Below are 25326 nucleotides of genomic sequence, written 5' to 3'. Positions count from 1 at the left end.
GTCCTGTCGCTGGTGTTAATGGAGAAAAGGTCTCCTGCCTCTCGACACCCCCTTACGAGGAAGTTGTAGACTGCGATGAGGTCTCCCCTCAGCCTCCTCTTCTCCAGGCTGAACAGGCCCAGTGCCCTCAGCCGTTCCTCGTACGTCTTCCCCTCCAGGCCTTTCACCATCTTCGTAGCCCTCCTCTGGACACTCTCCAACAGTTTCATGTCCTTTTTATACTGTGGTGCCCAGAACTACACACAGTACTCGAGGTGAGGCCGCACCAGCGCAGAGTAGAGCGGGACAATCACCTCCCTCGACCTACTAGCGATGCCGTGCTTGATGCACCCCAGGACACGGTTGGCCCTCCTGGCTGCCAGGGCACACTGCCGGCTCATATTCAACTTGTTGTCTACCACGACCCCCAGATCCCTCTCTTCTAGGCTGCTCTCCAGCGTCTCATCGCCCAGTCTGTACGTGCAGCCAGGGTTTCCCCGTCCCAGGTGCAGGACCCGGCACTTGCTCTTATTGAACTTCATGCGGTTGGCGATCGCCCAGCTCTCCAACCTATCCAGATCCCTCTGCAAGGCCTTTCCACCCTCATTCGAGTCCACAACTCCTCCAAGTTTGGTGTCATCAGCAAACTTGCTCAAAATGCCTTCTATTCCTACATCCAGATCGTTTATAAAAATATTGAAAAGTACCGGCCCTAAAATGGAGCCTTGAGGGACCCCACTGGTGACCGCCCGCCAGCCTGACGCAGCCCCATTCACCATAACCCTTTGGGCCCTGCCCGTTAGCCAATTGCTCACCCATCGTATGATGTTTTTATTTAGCTGTATGCTGGACATTTTGTCCAGTAGGATCCTATGGGAAACCGTGTCAAAAGCCTTGCTGAAGTCCAAAAAAATCACATCAGCTGGTTTCCCTTGGTCTACCATACGGGTGATCTTATCATAAAAGGAAATCAGGTTAGTTAGGCAGGACCTACCCTTCACAAACCCATGCTGGCTGGGACCAATGACTGCTTTGTCCCCCAGGTGCGCCTCAATACGTTCGAGAACCATCTTCTCCATGATTTTACCAGGCACTGACGTGAGACTGACAGGCCTGTAATTGCTAGGGTCTTCTTTCTGACCCTTCTTGAAAATCGGCACAACATTTGCCAGCTTCCAGTCTACCGGGACCTCTCCAGACTCCCAGGATCGTTGAAAAATAATTGAGAGAGGTTCCGCGATGACGTCCGCCAGCTCCTTCAGCACCCGGGGATGAATCCCATCCGGACTCATGGACTTGTAGGGATCCAGGTGGAGTAGCAGATCCCGCACACGTTCAGGGTCGGTTGGGAGTTTGTCATCTCCACCGTCCCGGTCCTCCAGCTCGGGGCACCCTGGGTCCCGAAGCCCATCATCGGCATTGAAGACAGAGGCAAAGAAGGCGTTAAGCGTCTCTGCTTTGCCTATGTCATCGTCTGTGAGAAGACCTTCCCTGTCAAGGAGCGGCCCTATGTATTCTTTAGTTCTCCTTTTTCCATTCACATATCTAAAAAAACCCTTTTTATTTTCTCTCACAGACACAGCCAGCTTCAACTCTAGGTGTGCTTTAGCCACACGAATTTTCTTCCTACAGACACTCTGTAGGAAGACACTCTTCCTACAAATCCACCAGTCTGAGAGCAACATGGACATGGGAGAACTACAGTGGATCTCACAATCAATAGGAAAGACTTCAGTCTGTCCAGGACAAAGCAGGGGAATAAAGTCAGCCAGCTTTTTTTGTTTGTTTGTTTTTATTGTTTTTTGTTCCCCAGAAGGGTTTCACAGAGTCTAAAAATAATCCTAAACTTGCAAAACTTCAGTTTCCCCATCAAAACGCAGAAAGTACCTACTTTTTTCCAGCCCTAAGATTCTCCCACCTATCAGCATGTCATTTGGTCCTTCCTGCTATGCTGAACTCAGCAGGAATGCCCAGAGTTTCCATCAGGCTGGATATAAATGGGTTAAGACTAATTTGAAGTCTTCCAAGAAAATAAGCACGTTGCATGGGGCAGCACTGAAAGTTCCATGATGCAGAAGAGATAAACGGGGTCATTTAAGAACTCCAGAGAGAGCGCAAAGTAATAGACATCCTTATCAAAACAAAGTGATACTCTGCTCATAACCAACAAGCTTGGAGCCTGGAATTAAGTTTAAATAGCTTCTTTTAGTAAAGCCAAAGATGAAGAGAACTCTGCAGATACTGTTCAGGCTAATAAACGGGTCTCACTGAATAGACGTATTGTGAACTTGAAACCCTAAGCCTCCTCTCACATCAAATGATAATCAAAGAGGCAAATCCGAATCTGTTGGAAACTCAAACCTGCCACAGTTACGTAAGGTTTCTGAATGGGCCATTTGCTTGAAGTTTCTCATATATCGTCGCAATTGTATTCAGGTTCTTGGACCACCGCAATAAAGCTTCTGTCCTCATCGGGCATGCAATTATTTTCTCAGAGACACCGATTCCCTTAAGAACAGAGGGGAAAAATTAAACTCTAAACAACCTATTAAACAGGAGCCTCACTTGCTGTCAGTTATGGAGCCTGGAGCGGTCTGAGGCTATTCTGTTTACCCTGAGAAAAAGAAGATCAAACAGCAAGATAAGATTCAGTTTTAAAGCTACCACAGTCCCCCTCAAAGAATCAGTGCAAAAAAGGTTAGCCAACACCTCAGTGCATTTTAAGTGACACCGTATATTTCTGTGCACTTTTTGTAGAGATTGCACTTCTCATTTGTGAGAAACAGTACGCCTTTATCCCAAGGCTTGAACGTCTGGACAAGGCTGCTGCTAATCTGACTAGAAATTTATTAAATGTCCTCTTCAGCAGCCTGAGCAGAGCACGACAGCTGCTCATTTTTAAAACCCACCTCCTGGAATAGCTGCACTGTATTAAAGACTTCTTGTCAGACAGCTTAATGCCTGTTACCTGTAGGTTCAGAGACAACATAGCTGCTACTCGGGCAGCCTATGAGCTCTGAAGGAACTAGAGAAGGTTAAGGACATACCTGAGTTATCCCTAACAATACCCTGACATTGCGATCAGGGTTCAGTTGCCCCTAACTAAGGATCTGTACCCACATATGATGCGACCATTTGAATGCCAGTACATACAAAGCTAGGAAGCTTAATCTGTTGAAATCAAGAGGGTTTGTGTTTTTGTACAGGCTTTTCCCACCATGCCATCTGCACTCCCACACACATCCATGCTCACCTGAGAGCACAGCTTCATTTACCTATATTAAATGCTGGCATCTGCCCAGATTCTTCCTATCCGTTCTTGGGTATGCCAAGGAAGCAATTCACCTGCATCACCCTCTAGCAAACACTCCCCAGAACACTATCTTGCAAAATACCTCCCTTCTCCTTGCACCAGCAACTGGAGCTGCTGCCAAAGCAATGGATTTACTAGCACTGTGAGGTGAAGAAGCAAAGCATGGCCTGGAGCGAAGCACTGCAACACAGCGGTATAGTCCTAAAATAGCAGTACAAGCATCACAGTGTAAGATGAAAGCCAAAGATTTAAGCTGGCATGGAGATTACTAATTGTTCAGCAACAAGCAAGCCAACTTTCTATAACAGCACCTGATGATGCTGTCAGAGTGAGCAGCAGAAACACCTCTATAAGCAAGCATGGAGCTTGACAGTGGTCACCAAGTGTGAGGAATCCCCAAAAAAAGAAACTGAAAGCCCACAGCTGTACAATGATGAGTTTCTACCTCCTGACTAGATTCTGGTTGCTGTGTATTGAAGAAGCAATGAATAAAAAAAATTGTTCCCTGAGAATATTAATATGAGCATTTATAACAATGTAAATTTCTGCAAGTGAAGATGGATCAATCTTGAACTTGAAAGAAATAATTCTTGAAAAATTCACCTGCTCACAGGTGAGCCACCTAGCTCATAGCATGTTATGAAGTCCCCTAGGCAGTACTTCTCCTCCTCCCCTACCTTCACCTGGCTCGCAGAGCACACCACCTAACCCCCAGCGGTTGTACTTCACTGCTATGCTGCAGCTGCTGCAGCAGGAGCGCCCTGCAGCCTTGCCCTAACCACAACAAAAGGTAGAAAATTCCTTGCAGGAGTTCTGGGCCATCTTAGTCCCCACTGAATTCAACAGGGCTTCAAGCAGCAGGTGAGCTGTTTAGAAACCGTAACCACTTCAACTGCTACAAGCATGCTCTTCATCTTGTGCAGTTAAGTGAGGATCTCCAAACATACCACGAACCTTGGCTCTGTTCCTGTGTTTGTACACGTGTAATTTACAGCACTGTAAGTGGTCTCAGCTTTTCTTTTTCTAGAAAACGCTTTCCAGAGCCAGGTGACAGCGATCCTTTCATACACAAGGATGTACAGCAGCCACCTTTGGAGCACTGACCTGTCCCACAACCTGGACCTGGACCGACAGCACTCCTGGGACACAAACCACATTAATTCCTACAGCAGACTACCAGCTTCTGGAGGGAATACAAAGATATTCACAGGATTAAGAAACAAAGAGCAGAGAGACCTCTGCAACTCAAAGCTGCTTTCCTGAAAGTCTTGGTGCCTAATCCCTTTATACAAATACCTTCATTATCTTCTGGAGTTATAATCCACTAGAAAGAACACAGAAAAGACTTCAGGCATAATTGTTTTATTTTTAACCTACAAAATCACATTAGAAAGATGCATTTTTAAAAACAAAGCCTTATTCACACAAACCTGCATAAAGCAGGGACCCGTGGATTTTAAACTGTATTAAGTTCATCTCTATAAGGACAGACATCTGTAAGATCTGTAAATTTAGTTAAACAACAGATTTCAAAGATCTATTAACTATATTTAGCAACTGCACAGTCAAAAGCCTAATATTTTATATTACAAATAATTTAGCAGATATAAATAATAAAGGACTCTCATAGAAAAAACAAAAACAGATGACTTCAAAAACAGCTTATTTTAGCATTTGTACATTCTATCTGTAAATTAAACCTTGCAATTTAGCAGACAATTCTTGTACAATATTACTTGCTTACTTGCACAGTTGAGATCACTGACGTTATTGAAGCAATACTGCACTTGTGTATGCATATGCACTGCTGTGCTCCTCACTGTTGCTGTTTCACAGAATCCATACCGACCAAAATCAAATTATACTTAAAGTAAAATAGTGTTTAAAACACTCACTAGTATAATTAGGATTTCAATACTAACTATTACTTCTGTTTAGGCTTTTGTTAGACTTGCTAGTTTCATCTTTTCTGCAGGGTTTAGGTCTGCAATTCTTGTCTGGAAGATCAAAGGTGCACTATCAAGGAAAGGGGGCCTTATTTCTTTTTGTTTTGTCATAACAACGATACACACAGCCTGCTCAGCAGACAAGTTACACACAAACCACACCACTGCAATTAAGAAGTATGACATTTTGACTGCAATGCTTAGGGGTTTGGCTGAAAAAGCAGGCTGAAAAGTAAAATGGTGTTTTCAACATCAGAACAAGCCATTATGTAAAAATATCAATTTTGTTTCTGATGTTATTGTCACCGATTTAGCTCAACTATCAAGTATTTCACAGTTATTAAACAGGTTTGGGTAGCTACACAAAATTCAAAATGATTACGCAATACAAGTGACAGCAAGTATTCCAGGTTTTCCTATTATATCACCCTTTTTTGAAGTAATTTTAGGTGCTTATTTTGAGACATGTTTTAAGATAAATAATGTGTGGATATACCAGTAACTGTTATATGAACAGGTTTAAAATTAAGACTCTATTTCTTTATCAATTTCAACACAAACTATTTTTATTACTATTTACACTAGACACAATCATTCAAAGCATTTTGTTGTTTCAGCCAAGTGACAAATAGTTTGACTGTAAGATATGTAAACAATGACTGTATGGTACAACTCTGAGACAGATCTCACCACATTGTTGTTTTTTGTTTTTTTTTTTAACGTATTCTTTTACCTTTTCTGCATCAAAATAAATTTATGACTATATGTATTTATAAATAGAGTTTTCCTCATCTGTATCAAAAGCTTAAGATGGATGGTCTAAAATGTTGTAGGGTGATAGCCCCCCCCCCTTTTTATATAATTAATCTTAAAATACACACATACACAACATACACAGAGACAAGTGGAACCTCCCCAAACCAAGTTACATGGACGCAATGACTCAGAGATGAGAGTTGTCCAGGTTTTCCCTAAGAACGTAAGAAACATCCTCTAGCCCACTATATTGTCCCCCAGCTTGCTTAATTCTTGTAAGAACCTGCTGATACTTTATGCCACCACACTTTCTCATGGCAGGCAGCTTCAGCAATTCGCTGCCCGCAACGTGAAGTTGTGCTTTCTTTCAAGGGGCTCCAGCCCCCTCATCATTTCAGTTGCTCTCCTCCTGCACCTCCTCTAGTTCTCACGCATCCTTGGTGAGGTGAGCACTGTCTGCAGTCTAGCACCTATGAGACAAGGGCACACCAACGTTTCATACAGCAGTATAACAATAACCTCCCACTCACCTCTCACCCCTTCCCAAGTGATACTCAGAATTTTGCAAGCTTTTTTTTTTTCCTGCAAACATGCACTGCATTGATCATTTTAGAGAACTTTTTTAGGCCACCTAAAAGAATTTACTATCACCTACAAACTCAAGTACTGGGTGTGTTTACCAACACTCTCAGGTCAATGATGAACATACCAACTAAAATCAGTTCCAGCAATAACATGTAAAAGCTTCCTCAAGATATCTACATAAGGAAGTATAACAGGATAAAAAAAAAAAAAAAAAAAAAAAAAAGAGAGAAACAGCCTCCCCACACTCTGGCTTAAGGTATACTCCTTTACACTCTGAAGTGAATCACTCAGGTGTTAATTACTTCCTCTGGCACAGGGCAGAGAAGTAAATACAATGTTCACAGAGTCTGTAAAGAAAATATTTTTCCCCTTTCTCTAGCATGTTGAAATTAAATCCCCATCAGGTCTTTCCAGCCCTATCAGAGTTCTAACAGTGACTTTCCAAAACATTTGCTGTTATATCTGTGGTTAAATATAAGTCCTGGGATTGTCCACAAGTTGTCTTGACTTCACAAATCAGTAACAAGTGCAAGGAGCAGCACGTACAGGCTATTAACACACTACTCACACCACAAGCAGAAGGGAAGAGATAGGACTGCAAGTGCAGGTCTTGCAAAGTTGCAAGCGTGGATTGTTTTGAAAAGGTAAGTCACTGCACATTATTCCTGGGTTCTCGTATTACAGAAGTCAAAACAAACTAAACTAATAGTTTTCTCTTAGTCTCTCAAGTTATTTTGAGGATGTCAAAGCCAGGGGTGTTAAAGTGCTTTACAGCTTTAGTTTTTAAGGTCGTCACTCTAAGCTTTCCCCTCCTCCCCCTCAAATCCCAAGAAACAACCATGTCTAGTAATTAAGTATTTAACAAAGACACGATGTCAAATAAGAATGCACCATTTTGAACTACAAAGATGGGGTGTGGGTGAGGAGAAACATTTCTTTCTGTCTCCTTTTAAGGAAGGCTATTACCCTTATCTGAGGGTGAAGGTAAGGACAGCTGCTGGACAGGAGACATTCGCACACCGCCGTACGGGTGTGGGACACGGCAGAGGAACAGCAGATGCACACACAGCTGTCAGTGAGGGAGGCCCCAGGCTACGCAGCATCCTTCGGTGTGGTATCAGCATTTTGATCGGTTAAAGTGAGGAAGATTAAAAAGAAAAGAAAAAAAGAAAATCAACAATGTACTCTTATAATTGATGTGGCTGTGTTAGAGCAGGACTACAGCTGGAGCCCCAGCAGCTCGGAGCACAGGGGAGCACCTGGCTGAGCACTGCAGGGAGGTGAGATCAAGAGACTGGCCCCAAAACACTTGGGGTGAGGCAGGAACCCAGGCAACGTGGGATACAAGCCAAGGGAAGACAGCTCAACGGGCTGCCTGCCCCTCTCCCCCCTGCAGACATGCATTCCACACAGCTGGTGCAGGACTTCCTCCAAAAAGGGGTTTAAGCACATGTTCAAATACTGGATCAGTAACACAATACGTCTGTGGACAGAAGATTCAGATGTGAAACAAATTAGTTACCCTAAAACAAGCCACACAATCTGAGTAATCGAGTCTTTGTTTTCAACCTGAACACAGACCGGTATCCTTCTCTCTTACCCATGGCTCACAGGATAAGGACAGCAGCACCTTAACTGAAGAGCAGACCAGCAAGCAATTAATGAGTGGTGGTAAAACACGTTACCACCATTTGTGGTACCTATAAAAATGGTAAATAAAATGGAAAGGCATGGTCACATACATTCACGTCCCAGGACTTCAGTTAGACTCAGAATAAGGGTAGATAATAAAGTGCTTAACAGGGGGAAGGAGAAGGAATCCCATCACATGACAATTTTAAGAACAAGTCGAACCATTTCTGACAGACACTTGTCCGAATATGACTGATCCTGCCTCGGGGCACTGGATGGACTACATAACCTCTGAAGTTCCTTCCAGACAGGCTTTGGACAACACAGGAGCTGGCAGGGCAGCTAAAGGTAAGGGTGAACCTTCTCATAAAGGTGAAATCCTCCCACAGGCTCTTCTGTTGAGGAGCAGATGCTCAGAGCCAGGGCAACCCCTATACAAGTTTAACTCCAATTCATATTGTTTGGACTTGTTTAAATTTCAGTTCAAAATATAGTTATAAAAGTGTCCTACAGCAAATCTACAAGTATCCAGCTTTCAGAACTGGATACTTTCAGAACTTTTCAGAACTTTCATATTCAGAAAGGCTTTAAAAGAACTTAAAATTGTCAGCTACAGGGCAACAGACCAGCAAGCCTAATTTGTCATGGAGCAGTTACAAAGGCACCAGTTAAAACACCAGCATTTCTAGGCTAATCTGACTTTGAAAAGAAATACAAATTAGAAATTTTGTGGCTATTAACTCACCTCAAATCTACCAAAATAACTTGTTAGGTGCCTTGACTGGATGAGTTCATACTAGAGGGAAATCTGATGCTTCCTAAATCACCAGCTCAACTGACAGGAGAGACTGCCTACCACATGATACTGTACAAATAAATACCACTTTGGTGAGGTGAAATCTAGCATTTCGATGGAAACATTTTGTACTTTCCTACAGTTCAGAAACATGCCCTGTTAAGGAACTGGAGCAGCAAAATATCAAGTTGCAGCCACTGTACACTGTTAGAACAAACAAGTGAATTACAGGTGGCTGCTCAGCCTTCAGTCAGTATAAAACACAGAAAGGGAGCTGGGAGAGCAGAATTACATATTATCTAAATCAGAGTGAAAACTTATAGATTTAGGAGTGTTTGTTGTTTTGTTTTGTTTTTTTTTTTTTTTTTAATGTAGAGAATTGTTGTTATTGGTTTTTGTTTGTTTTTAATATATAAATGAAGGCAAGTTTCATCTCACTTAGTGTCAGTATCACACCATGAAGACATCCACCTTTTTCCATGAGGTTACTGTATCCTACAAAGCTTTCAAGAGACAGACAAAGAAGATGATCAGGGCTGCCACAGGAGGGATTAGGATCCTTTTTGGTCCTTTAGGGAAGGGGCAAAATGATCTCAAGATATGCCTGATCAACATCCTCCTCCCCACATCCTTTCTCGAAGAATCAGACCTGCTGTTTCCTTCTACTGTGATCCCATCCAACCTGAAAAACAGGGAAAATTGCCAGGGGAAGGAATCCAGGAAAGGCAATGGAAATATAATACAGTTCTTGAAAAGAGACCAGAGAACAATGAAAAAACACAGGAGCAGGGTTAACTGCTGGGCAGGACAACAGTTATAGCAGTGAAGACCTCCTCTAGCAGGGACCAAAACCATTTTAAAGTCCATAATGGTTGACAATGCCAGCTGGTACATGTATAGGCTAGATGGGAATGAACATCTGGAAATTTGGAAGAATAAAAGTCCATTCAACAGCAGCACCACAGCTGCCTACTCAAACTTCCAGTTCATCTCAAGCATGGACTTCATCAAGTATTTCACAGCAAATCTTTGAGCTCAAACTGTTTCACCCCTAAAAATGGAGAACAGTTTTCCTCAAGCTTCCCCAGCAATGGCGAGGCAGTTGATGTCCCTAGAACCAGCTCCCTCAGAAGCTGAAATGGAATTGCTGGTGCCTCAGACCAGTGTTTGAGGTAGATAAGGTAAAACCAGGCCTAAGGTTATGTTTGCCCAGTTAAGAGCAAACAGATCCGTGTTTGCCTGTCCAGTGCTCCAAGCCGACCAGACACCAGTCCCAAAGAAGCTGTTACCGCAGTGCTTGCACACTGCCTCGCAGCAGCTTTTCATTTACACAGGTACTTCATTAACACAGCTTCCAAACCAGGATTGTCTCCCAGCCTACGAGCTCAGGGCAGCTGAAGACACCTTTGCACATTGACCTGTCTGCAGACAGGTCACCACCAGAAGCCCAAACCTTCTTGGAAGCCATCAGAAGAGCAGAACAAACACTAACGGTAGAAATTGGTACCAATCAGTCAAGCAAGTTTGTGTGACAAGAGACACGAGACACCAGCTGTCAAGACTCCCAAGTCAATGCTGTTATCCCATCCTGAAACGCATCCAGACTTTCTAGAAGTTAATTTTAAGGTGGTAGCACTTTTTAAATTATTATTTATGTCTACCTGGGAGATATAATACATCCTGGAAGGTCTGAAAGAAACCAAGCCAAAAATCTATTAGTGTTATTATTATCAGTTCAAGAGTTTGCACATGTAAGGTAGGGTGGTGGGAGGGAGTCCTCCCACTTTAACATAAGGAAAAAAAAAGAAACTGCTCAAGGGCTGTTCTGGAAAAGTTCCTTTAAAATGTAAAAGGATAAATACCTCACACCATGGGATTATGAATCCTCTCCTTATGAATTCCGTATGAATTATGAATTCAGTAGTCTGAATTCCAAGCTTAACGTCATCCTCTTGCCAGCCTGCTTTGTCCCATGCCACAGCCCAGCTGGCAGGCTCCAAGAGCACCTCCCTGAGCAGGCAGCTCACCGTGAGCACTGGCCTCAAAGCCCAGGCACTCTCCCTGCTTGCTGCTGGAGAACACGGTAGCTCAAGCATCAAATCTTACCAGCAGCTAGTCATTTTATCCTCCTATGAGAGCTAATAGGCTTTGGAACAATTTAGCAACAGAAAAATAGAGCAAAGCATATAAAGAAAGGCTTTTGCTTTAATAGCACCATGGTAAGAGATTATACAAATGCTGCACTGATTTTTATTATTTAGTAATTAGAGGCACTGCCAACTGCTTCTACATAGCACAGGAAAACTGAGAGGTGAAACTGCACTTCCGTCATTTTCCTGGGTGAATACTCAGTTTTAAAGCAAAAAGCAAATTAATTTCCTTCCGAAGATGATGTAAAGCACACCAAATCATCAAGATAGCTTACTTCATAGAAGTGTCCATGAGATAGAAGATATAAACAAAAACACAGCAAGGCATACCTTGTTTTTAGAAGTTCACAACACTACTATTCCAAATAGTAGTCTTTCTCAGTCCTTCTAATTATTTCTTGCATCTTTCACTTCACTTTTTCATTGTATCTTCATTACTGCTATTCAAGAAGTTTCATATTTTTATAATTTCACCCCATTCGTTTCAAGTTATGTCCCACTAAACCAGCATAGAAGGCCATCTGCAGAATTCACTCAAGCAGTGCAAACATCAAGGAAATTTTTAGTTTGAGGTGGACTTACTCTACAAAGGCCAAATTTGAAAATAAGTTAAGATTTAACCAACTGAAATGTAGTGCAAAGAAATGGAGATCTCATGGAAGTCTTCTGACAAGTTAATCAGTAGGTTTTTATTGCTAGGCCAGAAAATTAAGCCCTCTATATTCAACTAAGATTAACGCAAATGACATCTTAATTTTTAAGTAACCAAAAATTAAAAATAAGAAAAAAAAGAAAACAATACACTTGTCTTCATAGTCCACCTTGTCCTTCCAGGTGGAAAGCTGTATGCTGTGAAGTTTCAGAAGTTTAATATGGTTCATCCAGGCAGAAAGTAGTCAGTTCAATGCTGAAATAGGGCTATGAACCTAAAAATAAGGATTTTTTTTTTTTTTTTTTATTTCCCTTCTCACCTCCAAAAGAACAAACTGAAGACTAGTTCAAATAATTTGTCTGCTTACATTGTGTATTTGGTAACACTTCATTTCAAGCCAAAATTTGATACTATGGCTTGGAACTGATAAGCTGATATGAACACCACCAACAGTGTTTCACACTTCAGGCTTGTTACCCTTCAGCATGCTGCACCTCCTTCATTTATTTATATGTACAACATGTAGCTGTTAAGTGTTATCAGAAGGATTAAGAGAACATAAGATAGTACCAGAAAGCTTGAGAGCTTGCATTACCCTAGGTAGATTGTTGCTATTCAGGCACTATTAACGCAACACCGCTGTCTTCAGCTACCTGAAGGGAGCACACACAAGCCAGATTCTTCTCAAAGGTCCACAGTAGTAGGACAAGAGGCAAGGGACAAAAGTTGCAGGAAGGAAAATACCAATTAGATACCAGAAAAGAAGTTTCACAATGAGAATAATCAAATACTGTAACAAGTTACCTGAGGAGGCTAGAAGTCTCCATCCTTAGAAATATGCAAAACTCAACTGGACAAACTCTGGGCAAGCTGATGTAAGCTGGTCCTGTTTAGAGCAGCAGGTTGGACAAGGTGACTTCCACAGGTCCCTTCCAACACAGAATTACTCTGATTTTGCACCACTTTCCCAATGCCCGCTTCGCTGATCAGCTGATCAAGAAGAATACAAAGGGGACAGAAAAATGCAGCCCCTGATTTCATCTGAAGCAGCATGCAGGACCTTACTGAAAACTCTTAGGGCTGAAGAGCCTCTCTACCAGGAACAGAAGCAAACATTCAAAATCTCTAGGTACTAGTAACAAGTGCTAGTAACTCTATTACAGCTGCACTCAGCTTCAGAAGGTAGTAAAATACAACTGAGGATGCTTGAAAGGAGATGCACACTTGCCAGCAAAAGAGGACTGGATGCTTACAGGTGGCATGGAAGGAACAGACATACCATATTGACATACTAGGTGGTAAGAAATGCTTGAAAGAGCAAGAGAAAACAGGCAAAACTTGGAGTCTGCTAGAACCAAGAAGGCAGACTTCATAAAGCTGTGAGAACCAGGTGCTCAAATGATCGTGCCAGCAAAGGACTCTTTATTTGCCAAAGACAAAAAAATACACAGAAAAAGGTTATTTCTCCTTCAGAATGCATTAAGAGTAATGTATAGAACCAAGAAATAACCTAAGTACATAAGGAACATCTGGATAACAGAATAATTTATTTATTTTTTTTTATTTATTTTTAATATATATTTCCACTTCTCCTTTCTACTCCTTGCAGACACTGAAGATCTCCTCTTAGGAGCTCCCAGGGTCTGTCTCAAGTGGGAAGAAGTGGAAGAAATCTTAGAACAAAAGGGGGGGGGGGGGGGAAATCAAGGTACTGGGACACGGTATCCAGTTTTGATGTGTTTGCATTGCCCCAAACCAGTAAGTGATACACAGCTGCTCACTTGAAACAACGGAATGTATGCATTTTGATAGCAAAGAGCAGGAAAGTAGCAAGCACAGTGCCAATTTTAAGGAAACTACGGGAAGATTTCAACACTGAGCCTGTAAGCTTTATGTCTCTATTAAGAGAGTTAAGAGAAAAAGGGAGCACTGAATGAGCTTTAAATAAACGTGGAAGAGTCAAAGCAACATTTTCAAAGAGAAGCATTGCCTCACAAATCTAGTTGAATTGTTGAATCTTTTAGTTGCCTCTAAATGAGGCAACAGGCACAGGAGTCATGCAGCTGATGCAGTCAGTAAGGATGTCCAGAAGTCTTGTTACAAAGACCAAGACATTTGACATATATAGGCTTTCAAGGAAGTTAACTAGCTATGTGAGGGGGAAAAAAAAAGTCCTTTCATGGACAGTAACTGGTAAAGATGGTAAGCATCAAGTAAGAACAGTCAGCTCTTACTCAGTGAAAGATGCTGACCAGTACTGTTTCCACAAAGATTAAATGACCTGCAAGTTAGCTCATAGATTTAAGTTGATCCTTCTCATTATTACCGCAAACATCTGCAGGAGGACTTTATAAGACTGAGTGAATAGACAAACTTGCAGATTAAACTCTGTAGACGTGATACATATGTGAAAACAATATGAACTGACAAACTCTAAGCTCATTACTAATGAGGAAGTAAGATACTGAGCTAACACCATATAGTTTCATGACCTTGTGAAAAGGAAGCGAACACAAAACAGTACATGACTGTAGGAATCTGCAAGTACATTCACATCTTGACTGCTCTGTGAGGCTTCCCTCTGCCTCCCCTTCTTCCCCACTCAACTGGCTACACAGGAGGAAGATGGGGTCTGGACATCTGTCCTCTTTTAGTATTGAGGATGTGCTGCAGCTAAGCAGGCTGTGGGATTTACAGCTTGAAACACTAAACTGTAAACTCTTGGGTACAACACGTGTTGTGGAAGAGTTAACGGTACAATCCTGGAATAGTACTGGGCAACCACACAGGGCAGAGTATGTTGAGTTCTGTGCAGACACAGACTCATTCAGCCTTTACTCCAGAAACAGTCACTAATGCACCTATTCCCTTAACTATACCCATATCAATGAGCACATGAGTAGTTATGCAGCACAGAACAATCAGGTCCAATAATTTAACTTGTTCCCCAGCCAGATTTTATTAGCAGCACAGACCCAGCCCTGCCTACTAACCTTATTTTTAATACTCTAATGCTCTGCCCATAGTTGGTTTTGGCTACAGTTCTCCCTCTTCATGCAGCACTTTGTAGCATCCGTGACAAGCGATTGTGGCAGAGATAGGATGTGCGCTCCACAGAGCCTAACCTGTTTTTGCCTGAGGGCACAAGCAAGAAGAGGCTTGCTTTTCACCAGTCACAAGTCAGTCCTGAGCATAGCCATATTCCCTGCCTTACCTAGATACCTGGAGAAGAAATACTTTTTAGTCCTAGCTCTAGCATGAGCGATGTTGCTGAAACAGATAAGCTCTCCCCCAAGAATCTCCTGCCCCAGACTCCTTCTTCTAACAAGTATGGTCTTTGTTGCATGTGGAGGTCAGCAATTCCCTCTCAGCTTAGCCAGCTGTCAGCCTCTTCCAATATAACCCAAAAGAAACTTGCAAAGACTCTTGAGCAGGCAAACCTGCAAAGAGACATGATCTCCCCTGCTGGGATACTAGGCTGGAAAGAACTTTAATCATAACAAGCACAACCATCCTCACAGGGTCAGGGTGCTGAACTCTCCACCGCCCACCTACTGCGCAGTAGTTTTTCATCATCTTTCTTAAACTGTTTGCTAGCTGTTGCTAAATCTTTGCTTACCTGAATGAAAGTAGCACCCTCTACTGCTGCCTTCAGGTCTGTGCAGATGCTGATGAGAGCCAACTGCTTCTCTGCATTCAAAGATCCTTTCAGGAATCCTGACTCCTCCAGCTCTTTCATTTGTTTCCTGATAGAAACAAGACACACACAAGTACCTGATCATTTTTAAGCCACATTTACTTTTTGTTTTTTAAATAAAAGCTTCTTAAAAACCCAGAAACATGAACACTATTTGCCATGCCACAGCATATACTTGTACTCAAAAACAAAGGTTACTTTTGGTCATTTCTCTCTGCTAAGGTTTTTCTTCTCTTCAGTCATGGGCAGTTGCAAGATTTATTCCTAGCCCCAAATTTGTCATCACCTCAAGCCTGTTTTCACTAGTGCAAAATCAGAAAGATTTTCTACTTATATTTAACAGGAATAGAGATACCTTTAATTTATTTCCTCTAGTGTTACAAACAGCTTTTGGTGACACCTCTGCAGGATCACTGTTTAACTGTATAAAAAAATGCATTCCATAATGCCAAGAGTCATTCCTAAAAAAAAAACACATTCCCCAGCACAGATAATGAATACAGAGCAAGTTTAATAACTACAGGAATTTTCAGACACTAAGTGGCCGGAGTTTGAACTGAATGTTCAAGTATACAACTGCTTGGGTTGGACGTGCCACCTGAGAAAGCGCCTCCGCAGCTTAAAACCCTCAAAAGTCAAGAGCAAGCCTCAAAATTACGTAAGTAATTGAGATGTGTAATTTCCACAGAAATTAAGTGGGATTACAGCACCTCATCACAATTAACCTGAAGCTATTTGATGTAGCCATTATTAGAGTTAAATCTGTTGGTTACCTCAAGGCAGAACTCCTCTAAAGCCTTTGCTTATTATTCAGCAAAAAGTGCTCATCCCGAAGAGGAGGAAATTGAGCTAATGATTAGCAGTGGGAGGAAAAAAAATAATCCTTTGTTCTCCCTACCAAACAAGTTCCGAAACTTTGGCTTCTTTCTGAATGCCTCCTTAGACAGCAAGTAAATTGCACTTGGCACCCAACTGGAGGGTGGAAAAGCCACAGCAAACAGAGGAGCTGTACAGCCTGGAAAGAAAAAGTTTGTGATTTGTGTAACACAAAAATACACTTCGCTGAATACTGGAACAACCAGGGATCCAGAATGCTTTTTCTAAGCGACTGCAGCACAGACATGACAGTCTTCACAAGGGGCTTTCTGGGACAGTGTATGTTAAATGTGGAGAAGATACTTACATACACCAAGATGATCTCTGTACCCAGCCACAAACCAGTCCTTAGTAAGTCTGCCCCCTCTTGTTCCCAAACAGCACCACTGGGTTCGTTTTTGCATCTAGAGACCTCAGAAGAGATGGGGCTCCCTGAGTCCATCAATATTTTTCCAAGCAGCCCTTCAAATTAAGGGAAAGGGATGCAGGTTGCCCTGCTTCTATCTTCTCCACACTTTTCAGGCTGCCGGCTGAGCAGTGTGGGATAACACACCCACACTTCATGAGGCCATCCCTTTATTTAGGGCTCTTTCCTGTCAACAAGTCTCGAGCCCACAGATCTAATATTAAGCTTCCTCCTCCAGATTTCTTAAAGAGACTGAGGGGGATTCATCTCACCTACCCTGCCAGCACGTACATCCGAGGCAATCACCTTCAGCTCTCGTTTACAGAAGGAAGAATGAAGTGTTTCGGGTACATTTGCCTGATCTTTTTTAGGGATCTTTCTCATCTTATGACAGAAGCAGCTTTTTTTAGCTGAAATAGGTAGAATGAGCCATTTAGACCACAGTATTCTGAAGCTACCACAGATAAAAGTTTTCAGAGATTTATTTAAAGACAACCCAGTTCCTTCTGAGCTATACAGAAGGAAGTCAAACCTTAGAGTTTCAATGGGCCCTCAGACCTTCAGCTGGGAATGGCTCACTAAATCAACCATCAACTTCCAGAGAATCAGAATTTTACTTCAGCAGCTGTGTAGCTGGATTGTGTCCAAGAAAATACAACAAGCATAGACTCTGGTAGTTCTATCATGGCTTTATTAAGAGGTCATAACCACCTGCTGCCCTGCAAGTTACCCTGACTCCCACCCTCCCACTGAAGGTGGTGTAGAGGAGAGTATTGGTTTCCCAGCAGACAATCCAGGTTCCCAATGCATCTCTCCATCACCGCCCCAGAGCTGCAACACCTCACCACTAAAACCTGGGTACGGAGCACTCTGCAGCAGTCACAAGCATACAGAACAGCCCTGCTCCTGGTTTAGCACGAGAGCCAGAAGAGGCAAATACCTTCTAATCTCCACGGACTTTGCACCTTCAATCAAAGCATTTCCTATAATTTGGGAGTAGGCAAGATGTCAACTAAAACCCTATGTGAAGTTGGTAAAAGTTAACACTGTACCTTCCAAAACAGAATGGGCACCCATATTTTAATGTGTGCAGAATAAGCACATACTTCAACTTTCAACTCTTCAACTTTCAGACACACACAAGAAAAACAAGCCATAAAACACACACGGCTAACTCCTACAAGCATTAGCTTTCTCCTCTTCAAGGAAATCCTTCAATACTTAACTCCAGATAATCTTTTCTGCCGTGCAAGTTCTGATACCTTATTTTTGTAACAGCTGATCATTGACAACACTTTTTTAAAACTGTTTTAGGCAGAGCACGCCTCAGTAAACAGCCAGGCACTGCATTCTGTTTACATTGGACAACACCTTTGGAAAGGTTCATTCTTAGCTAGAAAATGAAGCCAGGAGTTACGCACTTCTCAGGCACTGCTCAGGTCTGTCATGTTTGTTTCTCTGGAGTCCCTTGGATTTTGGGCCAAAATTAACGTTTCTATCAGCCTGTGTAGTCCAAAATCGAAGCATTGTTCTATCAGCATTCTTCCTCTCTTCTCAAATATAGATTTATACTCAAAAACTCTGGTTAGTGACACAGAAATCAGTAGAAAATCCATTAAGGTTCTCAGCAAGCTCCCCACTCAGCTCCTTGACAAACAGCAATGGGACAGCTGCAGAGCACGGCCTTCTGCCTCTTCAGTAATCTGTGTGGTGATCTGCAGGGAACAACGCTTCAGCTCCCTTTTTGCAAGCTGCCAGGGTACGCCACGGGTGGCTAGGCAGCAGCTCTAATTGACTTCCTAAGGCTTCTGGCACACTGAAGATGCCAGCACGTTGTGTGTAAAGGGACTGGTGCATCTAAACTGAAGTATCCAAACTTCTGGATCCTGATGCCTTCCTTGTGAAGTGGTAGGGGACCAATTAATTCAGAAGGCATCAAATATTCATTCGTCAGAAGTCCATTTCACAGGCACAGTTGCCTGAATCCAGCATCCTCTTGCCATAGCCCATACCTTTTTTTTTTTTTAAAGCAAAGTTTGAAGAGACCACAACAGAATCGTGCCCTTCCACGAAGGTGGTGAAGCTCCTGTTCACTTTCTGTGCAATTTTACACTTCCTCATTCCTCCTGGCCCTCTGAAACTCTGTACCATGATTGTTGCTAGCTGTGTTGAATCCCTCAGTTACCAGAGAGGTGGCATTTATTCATCTTCCACAAGCTCTTGTAGAAGTTCGCAGCACCTGTCTTCTGTTCCGTTCTTTTTTTTCCTCTGCCAGTGATGAGCATCCACCCGTTCTGCCTCTGCTATAAGCCATTACACACTATACTGTGCACAGAAAATACAATTTCTTAACTAACCTACAAAGCTACTGCCTTCATTCTTCAGAATTTGAGGCTAGACCATTCCTCCCGCACCCCTTCTTCTTCCTGCAGAAAGTCCTTTCTGTTAACATCACCAAGCTTGCAATTTAAATTTTACTTAGCACAGAACATGAAATGCAATTAATGCATTACTTCAATTTTGGCTTTCCCTTTCCCTAGGGGATTTTTTTTTTTTGCCCCCTTCATTAATATATTTATTGACAGTTTGGTTATTTTCTTCCACAAATTAATTCTAATCCTTCCAAATGCTAATCCCTACTTACATTCCCCTGGGGTACTAGACTGGCACAGAAGCGGTGTGAGCAATGGAGGAGAGCTTCCATAAGAGACTTCCATACATTAAGGCACACAACAGACTGATTTATGCATACAGCAGTGCACCACTGACCTCTACTGGGTGAGTTTTTATTCAGAGCAGCCTCATGTTCAGGGTGATCATCGCTGAGTACGATCACAGACTCAAAGGCCATGGCAGCCGTTGCTGGAGGACACACCACAGGACTCCACTCTGCAGTTGTGTCACAGAGCACATGAAGCAGTAGCTTGAAGAATTTGTCTCAGTACCCATAAGGTCTTCAGAGAATGGTGAATTCATGTCCGTAAGAAAATACTGCCTCCTTTTAGAGCCCACCCTTCAACAAGCTCCAGAGCATCTCTGTTGTACCAGACTGCCCATGTCAACACTGTCCTGAGAACTGAACTGTTATTTACTTCAAGATAAGGCACAAAATCCATAGCTAACGACTACTGAATCACAACTCACTGACCAGATCAGCAAGGGGAAGGGAGGGGAAGAAGAGGCAACGCCAAAAATGCTTCTTCACAACTTCAGCCAGCCACCTTTGCCCAAAAACCAGAGCCAGCACCACACTGCTATCTACTGCTGTCTGATAAATGAGGGAGTAGCTGGAGGGGAAAGAAAAACCAAAACTCCACACAACCCCCATCACATCACCAGCCCCATAGATCTAGCCTGAGACACAACAGGTCAAGCTTGCAAACAAATGCCCCAACACTAGGGCCAGCTTACTGTCTGCACACACGATGGCCAAACACCAAGCTGCTAATATTGAGTTGCAAGTGGCCATTTTAAAGTATTCACATCCAAATCCCCTCTTCCTGCTTTCCCCAAGCTGAATATAAGCATACAACTTACACAGTACAGGCTTCCTACCCAGAACAGCAGGACAAGCTGGTCCAGACATGAGATCCAGAGCTGCCAAATGCACTTTCTCCACAGAAATGTCTGTGTATTAAAGCAGGACAGTTGCTCATCTTCCTCTGGCACAGTTTTGAAGAGGCAGAAAGCAAAGGACTCCAGGACAGCTGGTGCACAGCATAAAAGCATGGCAATGCATGCAAACTGATCTGACTTCTGAGACCTCCTGAAGGTTCACATGCACACACGGGCACACAGAGGCCTCAGGAAGTCTCAAGTACAGCTTGCACCTGCAGCAAAACTACTGCTTGGACCAGGTGAGGTTAACCTTGGCTTTGTGCAGCCAAACCTTGAAAGCCTTCAGGAATGGAAATTTCATCACCTTTTCAGATAACCTGTTACTTCTGCATACCAGGCAAGCATCAACACTGTAACTGTTCTCAAAGCACAGCCTTTGTCATTGCAAAAGTCAGTCTTATTTAAAGCCTATATTCAAGCTGCCAAGGGGGACTGGCTGCCACACAGGAATGAGGAGAAAAAACATTTCTCTTTGGAGACTGTTTCAAATGACTTCCAAACACTCAAGAGAAAATGCCAGGTCTACTCTCTACATCAAGAACCATTACATTGCTACAGACAGAAGCTTTTTCCCCCCCCAATCACAGAACAAGGCAATGTATTTAGGTCTCCCAAACTTACGTCCTGTCTCATCAGCTGAGAAATAGGGAATTTTAAAAACTTTGAAAGTCCTTTTTGCATCTTGAAAATATCCTATTATTACAGATGGGGAAAGGACCCAAAGAGAATGGAAGCAGACACCGTTCCTAAAGGGACTTGGCTCTACAGCTTCCAAACATAAGTTACTCAGCAAGAGCTCACGGATGGACAGGAGGAGTATATCACCTCCTGCACAAGACTGAGCAGACAAGCACCAAAGCACCTCTTTACATCAGCACCACTGTTAAATCTCAGGAGACAGCTACAGCATTTCTGAATGCAGAACTTCTGAGAAATAGCATTACCAACCCGTCCTGTCTTCCAGTTCCTTAAAACAACTCGGAAACTCTTTTCTTCCCCAGTGAAAAGGGTGGCTAGAGGAAGCTACCACTCTAGAACTGTTTCTGAAAAAAAATTAGATTAGTCTCAAATATCCCATCTTATTTTTCCATATAGAATTCATTCTACAGCTTCATTATATTTTTATTACAGCATTTTACTGTGTTTTACCTATCTTTATCAGCTGTGTAATTATGTTTAGAACAGCAGCACGGTAACTACTGGAAAAAAGTTTACATATTACAAGAGTCAAAGTATTTTTGGGGGACATGCACTAGAGCATTTCCACACAGTATGTTCCGGGATTACTTCCGGGAACAGGGCACTACTTGTTTTTCTAATTCTCATTATTTTAAAACTCAACAACCTTGCATTCAAACCAGAATTACACTGACTCTGGAGAAAGCATACTGGATATGAAAATTTGCGTTTTCCAAGGCAGGTTAATGCAGGTTCTTTCTGTAGGTCAAGCAGGGCATAAAGCTGTTCGATAGTTTGTTTTCTTCTCCAGAAGAGGTTGTTCCATTAGAGCAGACACTGGTTAATAATGCTAATGGTACACCCAGTTCAGTCCAGTGTGCAGTCATTTTTTGTCAGGACACTGACTACCAAGTGTGTATCAACAGGTAGGTAGGAAATCCACTGCACCACGCTAGGCCTCAATAACCACACTCTCATTTCCTTTCCATATCTGGTCTACTGGCATTGTGTCGACATATTTCCGTTTGTGTCAGTAGATGACAATTTCACAGTTTAGACTCATTTTTGACCAGTTGTTCTGAAAATCGTGACAGAGTAACATTTCAGACTTTCCACAGACACATGCAGGTTCCCATCCTCAATGCATGTCCCTCCCAGCCTCCATGCCAGTCCTGTGTGCAGTCTGCACACATCTGCAGCCCACCTACCGTTTTGTGAGAGTTGGATTCATTAGGTTAATGAATCCTGAAGTGCCCCAGTGAAGCACAGATTTTATAAATCCAGAATGAGTTACAAGTCAACATACTAAAAGTCAATCATATTAACAAATTATTTCTACTCCTTGTAGAAGTGACTACTGCGTACTACTCAAATCCAGTTTTGCTTGGTTTACAAAAGCAAAACTAAGAAGTCCTTTGTTCTCCAGTTTTTCTTTAATATGTGAAGTACATACAACTAAGTCATAGACTTTGAACTAAAATGGAACAAAACTCCTTCCAATACTAAAGCTTAAAAAATCACCAACAAAAAACAACTAACCAAACAAAACCACACTCAACTAAACCTAAGAACTTTCCTAAATTATCAGCAATGCAGAGAGAATGGAAAGCACATCCCAGCAAATCCAGAGGAGCAACCACCAGCTGGCTCTGTCATACAGCTTCCATTGGCAGCCCCTGCTGCTCTCTTCTACAAGTCTTCATTACCTACTTAAGCTCCAGCAGTTACGAAAGTATTGTATCAGTAATCCAGATGGATTTACTACAGATTGTGTGCTGTGAAATCAGTGCCAAAAAAGTTTGACTGCATTTTGATAGATACGATCATTAAAATACTGGTTGATGAAACTACATAGCTTGCGTTCTTGTCACAAAAAAACCCACACTTTTATTGAAACTAGACTTTTTAACTAAGGTGTTACAACAGCCAAGATACCTAAGTTAATTATAAGTTTAACTAAACACCTTATGCGAAAGGCAAAACTTGACTTGAACTCCTATAGAACAGCATGTGCAGGTACAGGACAGTACACTAACACACCCAAATGCCTCTCTACTATGCCACACACAGTAATTTATGCTTTTCTTTTCCAAGCTGAAAACCTTGGAAGACTGCAGTTGTCATTCTGCTATTAAAAAAAATAAATAAATTAGTTGAGTGCTAGCTTCAGTAATGCAGAACACAAGACTCCTCCCTTCTCCAGAAATCCAGAAGCTCATTATGGCTACTGTTATGACAGCAACTCTGCAAAAAAATGGAAGTGCCATCATGTAGGGTGTAGTAACAGAGGTGTTAGTCAAACCTAACGTCTATACTGAAAGTTTTGAGGAAATGATAAAAAAAATCACCACCACCAAAAAAAACACACACACACACACACACACCTGTAAGAGACAGATTTTTCCCCCCTCCTTCACTATCAAATTTTTGCCTAAAAAAATAAATCTGATTAGATATAACATACTGTCTCACATCTAAATTCCTACAACAGGAATAGTGTACAGAGGCTCCTAACGTCACTCTTCCTTGCTGTAAGCCTTGTTACCAAAAGCAACACACCACAATCCCTTTTTAGGTACAAGAGGTACAAGTTAATCCCCATACTGGCTGCTGCACAGCAGCTAACATGTTACATTACAAGACAGCAAGAGGGAAGAAGGGCTGAAGCACTTAGCTGGATGCTTATCAGGAAGCAACCTGAACTTCAGCATTAAATGCTCTTATAGCAATGAGGCTATACACAGAACCCCCCTATCAATGTACACTCTCACATCCACAAGAACTACACTTCCAGGACTGGCAAAAAAAAGGCTGAGTAGGACCAGTCACTGTCCCTTCTAACATAAGAACTAGGGGCCAAACAAAGCACCTGAGGAGTCAGGTTCAAAACAAACAAGACGGACAGCTCTTCACACAGAGAGCAGTAAACCCGCAGAACACAAAGTCCCTTGGCAAGGAGGCTGCAAAACGATTTACACAGGTTCAAGGAAGGTTAAGAGAAATACTTGGAAGAAATATAGTTAAGAGTCACTCAGTACATAAGCAACTTCTAGGCACTGCAGGTCATGGGAGGGAGGGAGGGCAGACAGGCAGGACTTGAATTTGCAGCTCCGCATGTTTCCAAAGGCTTCAGCTGTAGTGTCACAGGGTTAACAGAAAAGGGCGAGGGGATTACTGTCTGAAGCAATTTGACTGTTCTCATGTTCAAGTCCTCAAATTTGCTAAAGGTGCTTCCAAGCCTCTATTGTAACTGTTCAGTAATTGAGTCTTTAACAGAACTAGTTACCTCTTCTTCTAGGATGCTGAAATGTCAGTTCAAGATTTATTTTTTTTTAAATCTAGTTATAGAGAAGTGGTAGTTGCAGTAGGTCTCTTTAGCAATCAGTACTAGCCTCTTTGAGATCTGAAGAAGTCTTTGCAATCTTTCTATGCAACTCCTATGTTCCTGTATTTTAAGTTTAGCCTATAGATAACCTAATCATGGAAGATGTGATTTCAAGAACTTGGATTTAAACTTAATGTCTTAAACCATTATTTAATTATTGAAGCGCTCTTCAGAAGTGTCATTGAGAGATTTAGAGGCACAGTTCTAATCTTAACAGGACTTGTACTTTTAAGTTAAAGCCTTCTTTAATGCTTAAGATCTATACTCTCTTGAATAGTAAGATGAGGCTGTTCATTCATAATTACATCCCACAGAAAGCCCACAGATTCACTGCAGTGTCAGTCGTTTCAAGTCAGGTGACCTACCGTATGTTTTCCAGTGCACCTGTTAATTGTTGTTGTGCAATGTCATAAAGTTTCACTTTGAAGCCTCCAGCAGCAAACACCATGGCCCAGCTGCGACCAATGAGCCCACTGAAAAGGAAATAAATTTTAACCAATTAATAAAGTAGCATTTATCTGGGGTGGGGAAGGTCCAACAACAAGCACTGCAAGAACTAAAACAGAGTCCAGACCCTGCAATACTCGATCCAAAAATCAGTTACATGTTGATAAGAAACCAACCTCTCTCTGTAACAAAGCAATATCCTTTGCTAGTAGTGTAGCAGCTTCTTTGAGTGCTGGGAGAAAGATAATAAAAAAAAACAAAAAAAAAAACTGATAGCGGAATTCTAAAGAGTAGGAGCTGCTACTCTGGGACACTGGATTCAAGTATTAACAGTTTTGTCAGCTGTAATCCTAACCTGGAACTGGTGCATGGAATCACATTATGGAGGGTTTGTTTTTTCATCTTTTTGA

The 25326-nt window shown here is 42.2% G+C and overlaps 1 protein-coding gene across 3 annotated transcripts in view; it reads right to left on the bottom strand.

Moving 5' to 3' along the window:
* The window catches only part of CRYL1 (crystallin lambda 1), a 64066-nt gene that overhangs the window by 33318 nt on the left and 5422 nt on the right, over positions 1 to 25326 (bottom strand). For all 3 annotated transcript variants that reach the window (XM_072032693.1, XM_027468959.3, XM_027468953.3), the window contains 2 exons: positions 24835 to 24942; positions 15429 to 15555 (listed from right to left, as the gene is read on the bottom strand). In XM_072032693.1, coding sequence (XP_071888794.1) covers positions 15429 to 15555; positions 24835 to 24917 — 210 coding nt within the window. In that variant the 5' untranslated portion in view covers positions 24918 to 24942. The remainder of the gene's footprint in view (positions 1 to 15428; positions 15556 to 24834; positions 24943 to 25326) is intronic.

This window comes from Anas platyrhynchos, chromosome 1 (genome assembly GCF_047663525.1).
Source record: "Anas platyrhynchos isolate ZD024472 breed Pekin duck chromosome 1, IASCAAS_PekinDuck_T2T, whole genome shotgun sequence".
NCBI classification, from domain to species: Eukaryota; Metazoa; Chordata; class Aves; order Anseriformes; family Anatidae; genus Anas; species Anas platyrhynchos.
This window is presented reverse-complemented; position numbering and strand designations above follow the sequence as displayed.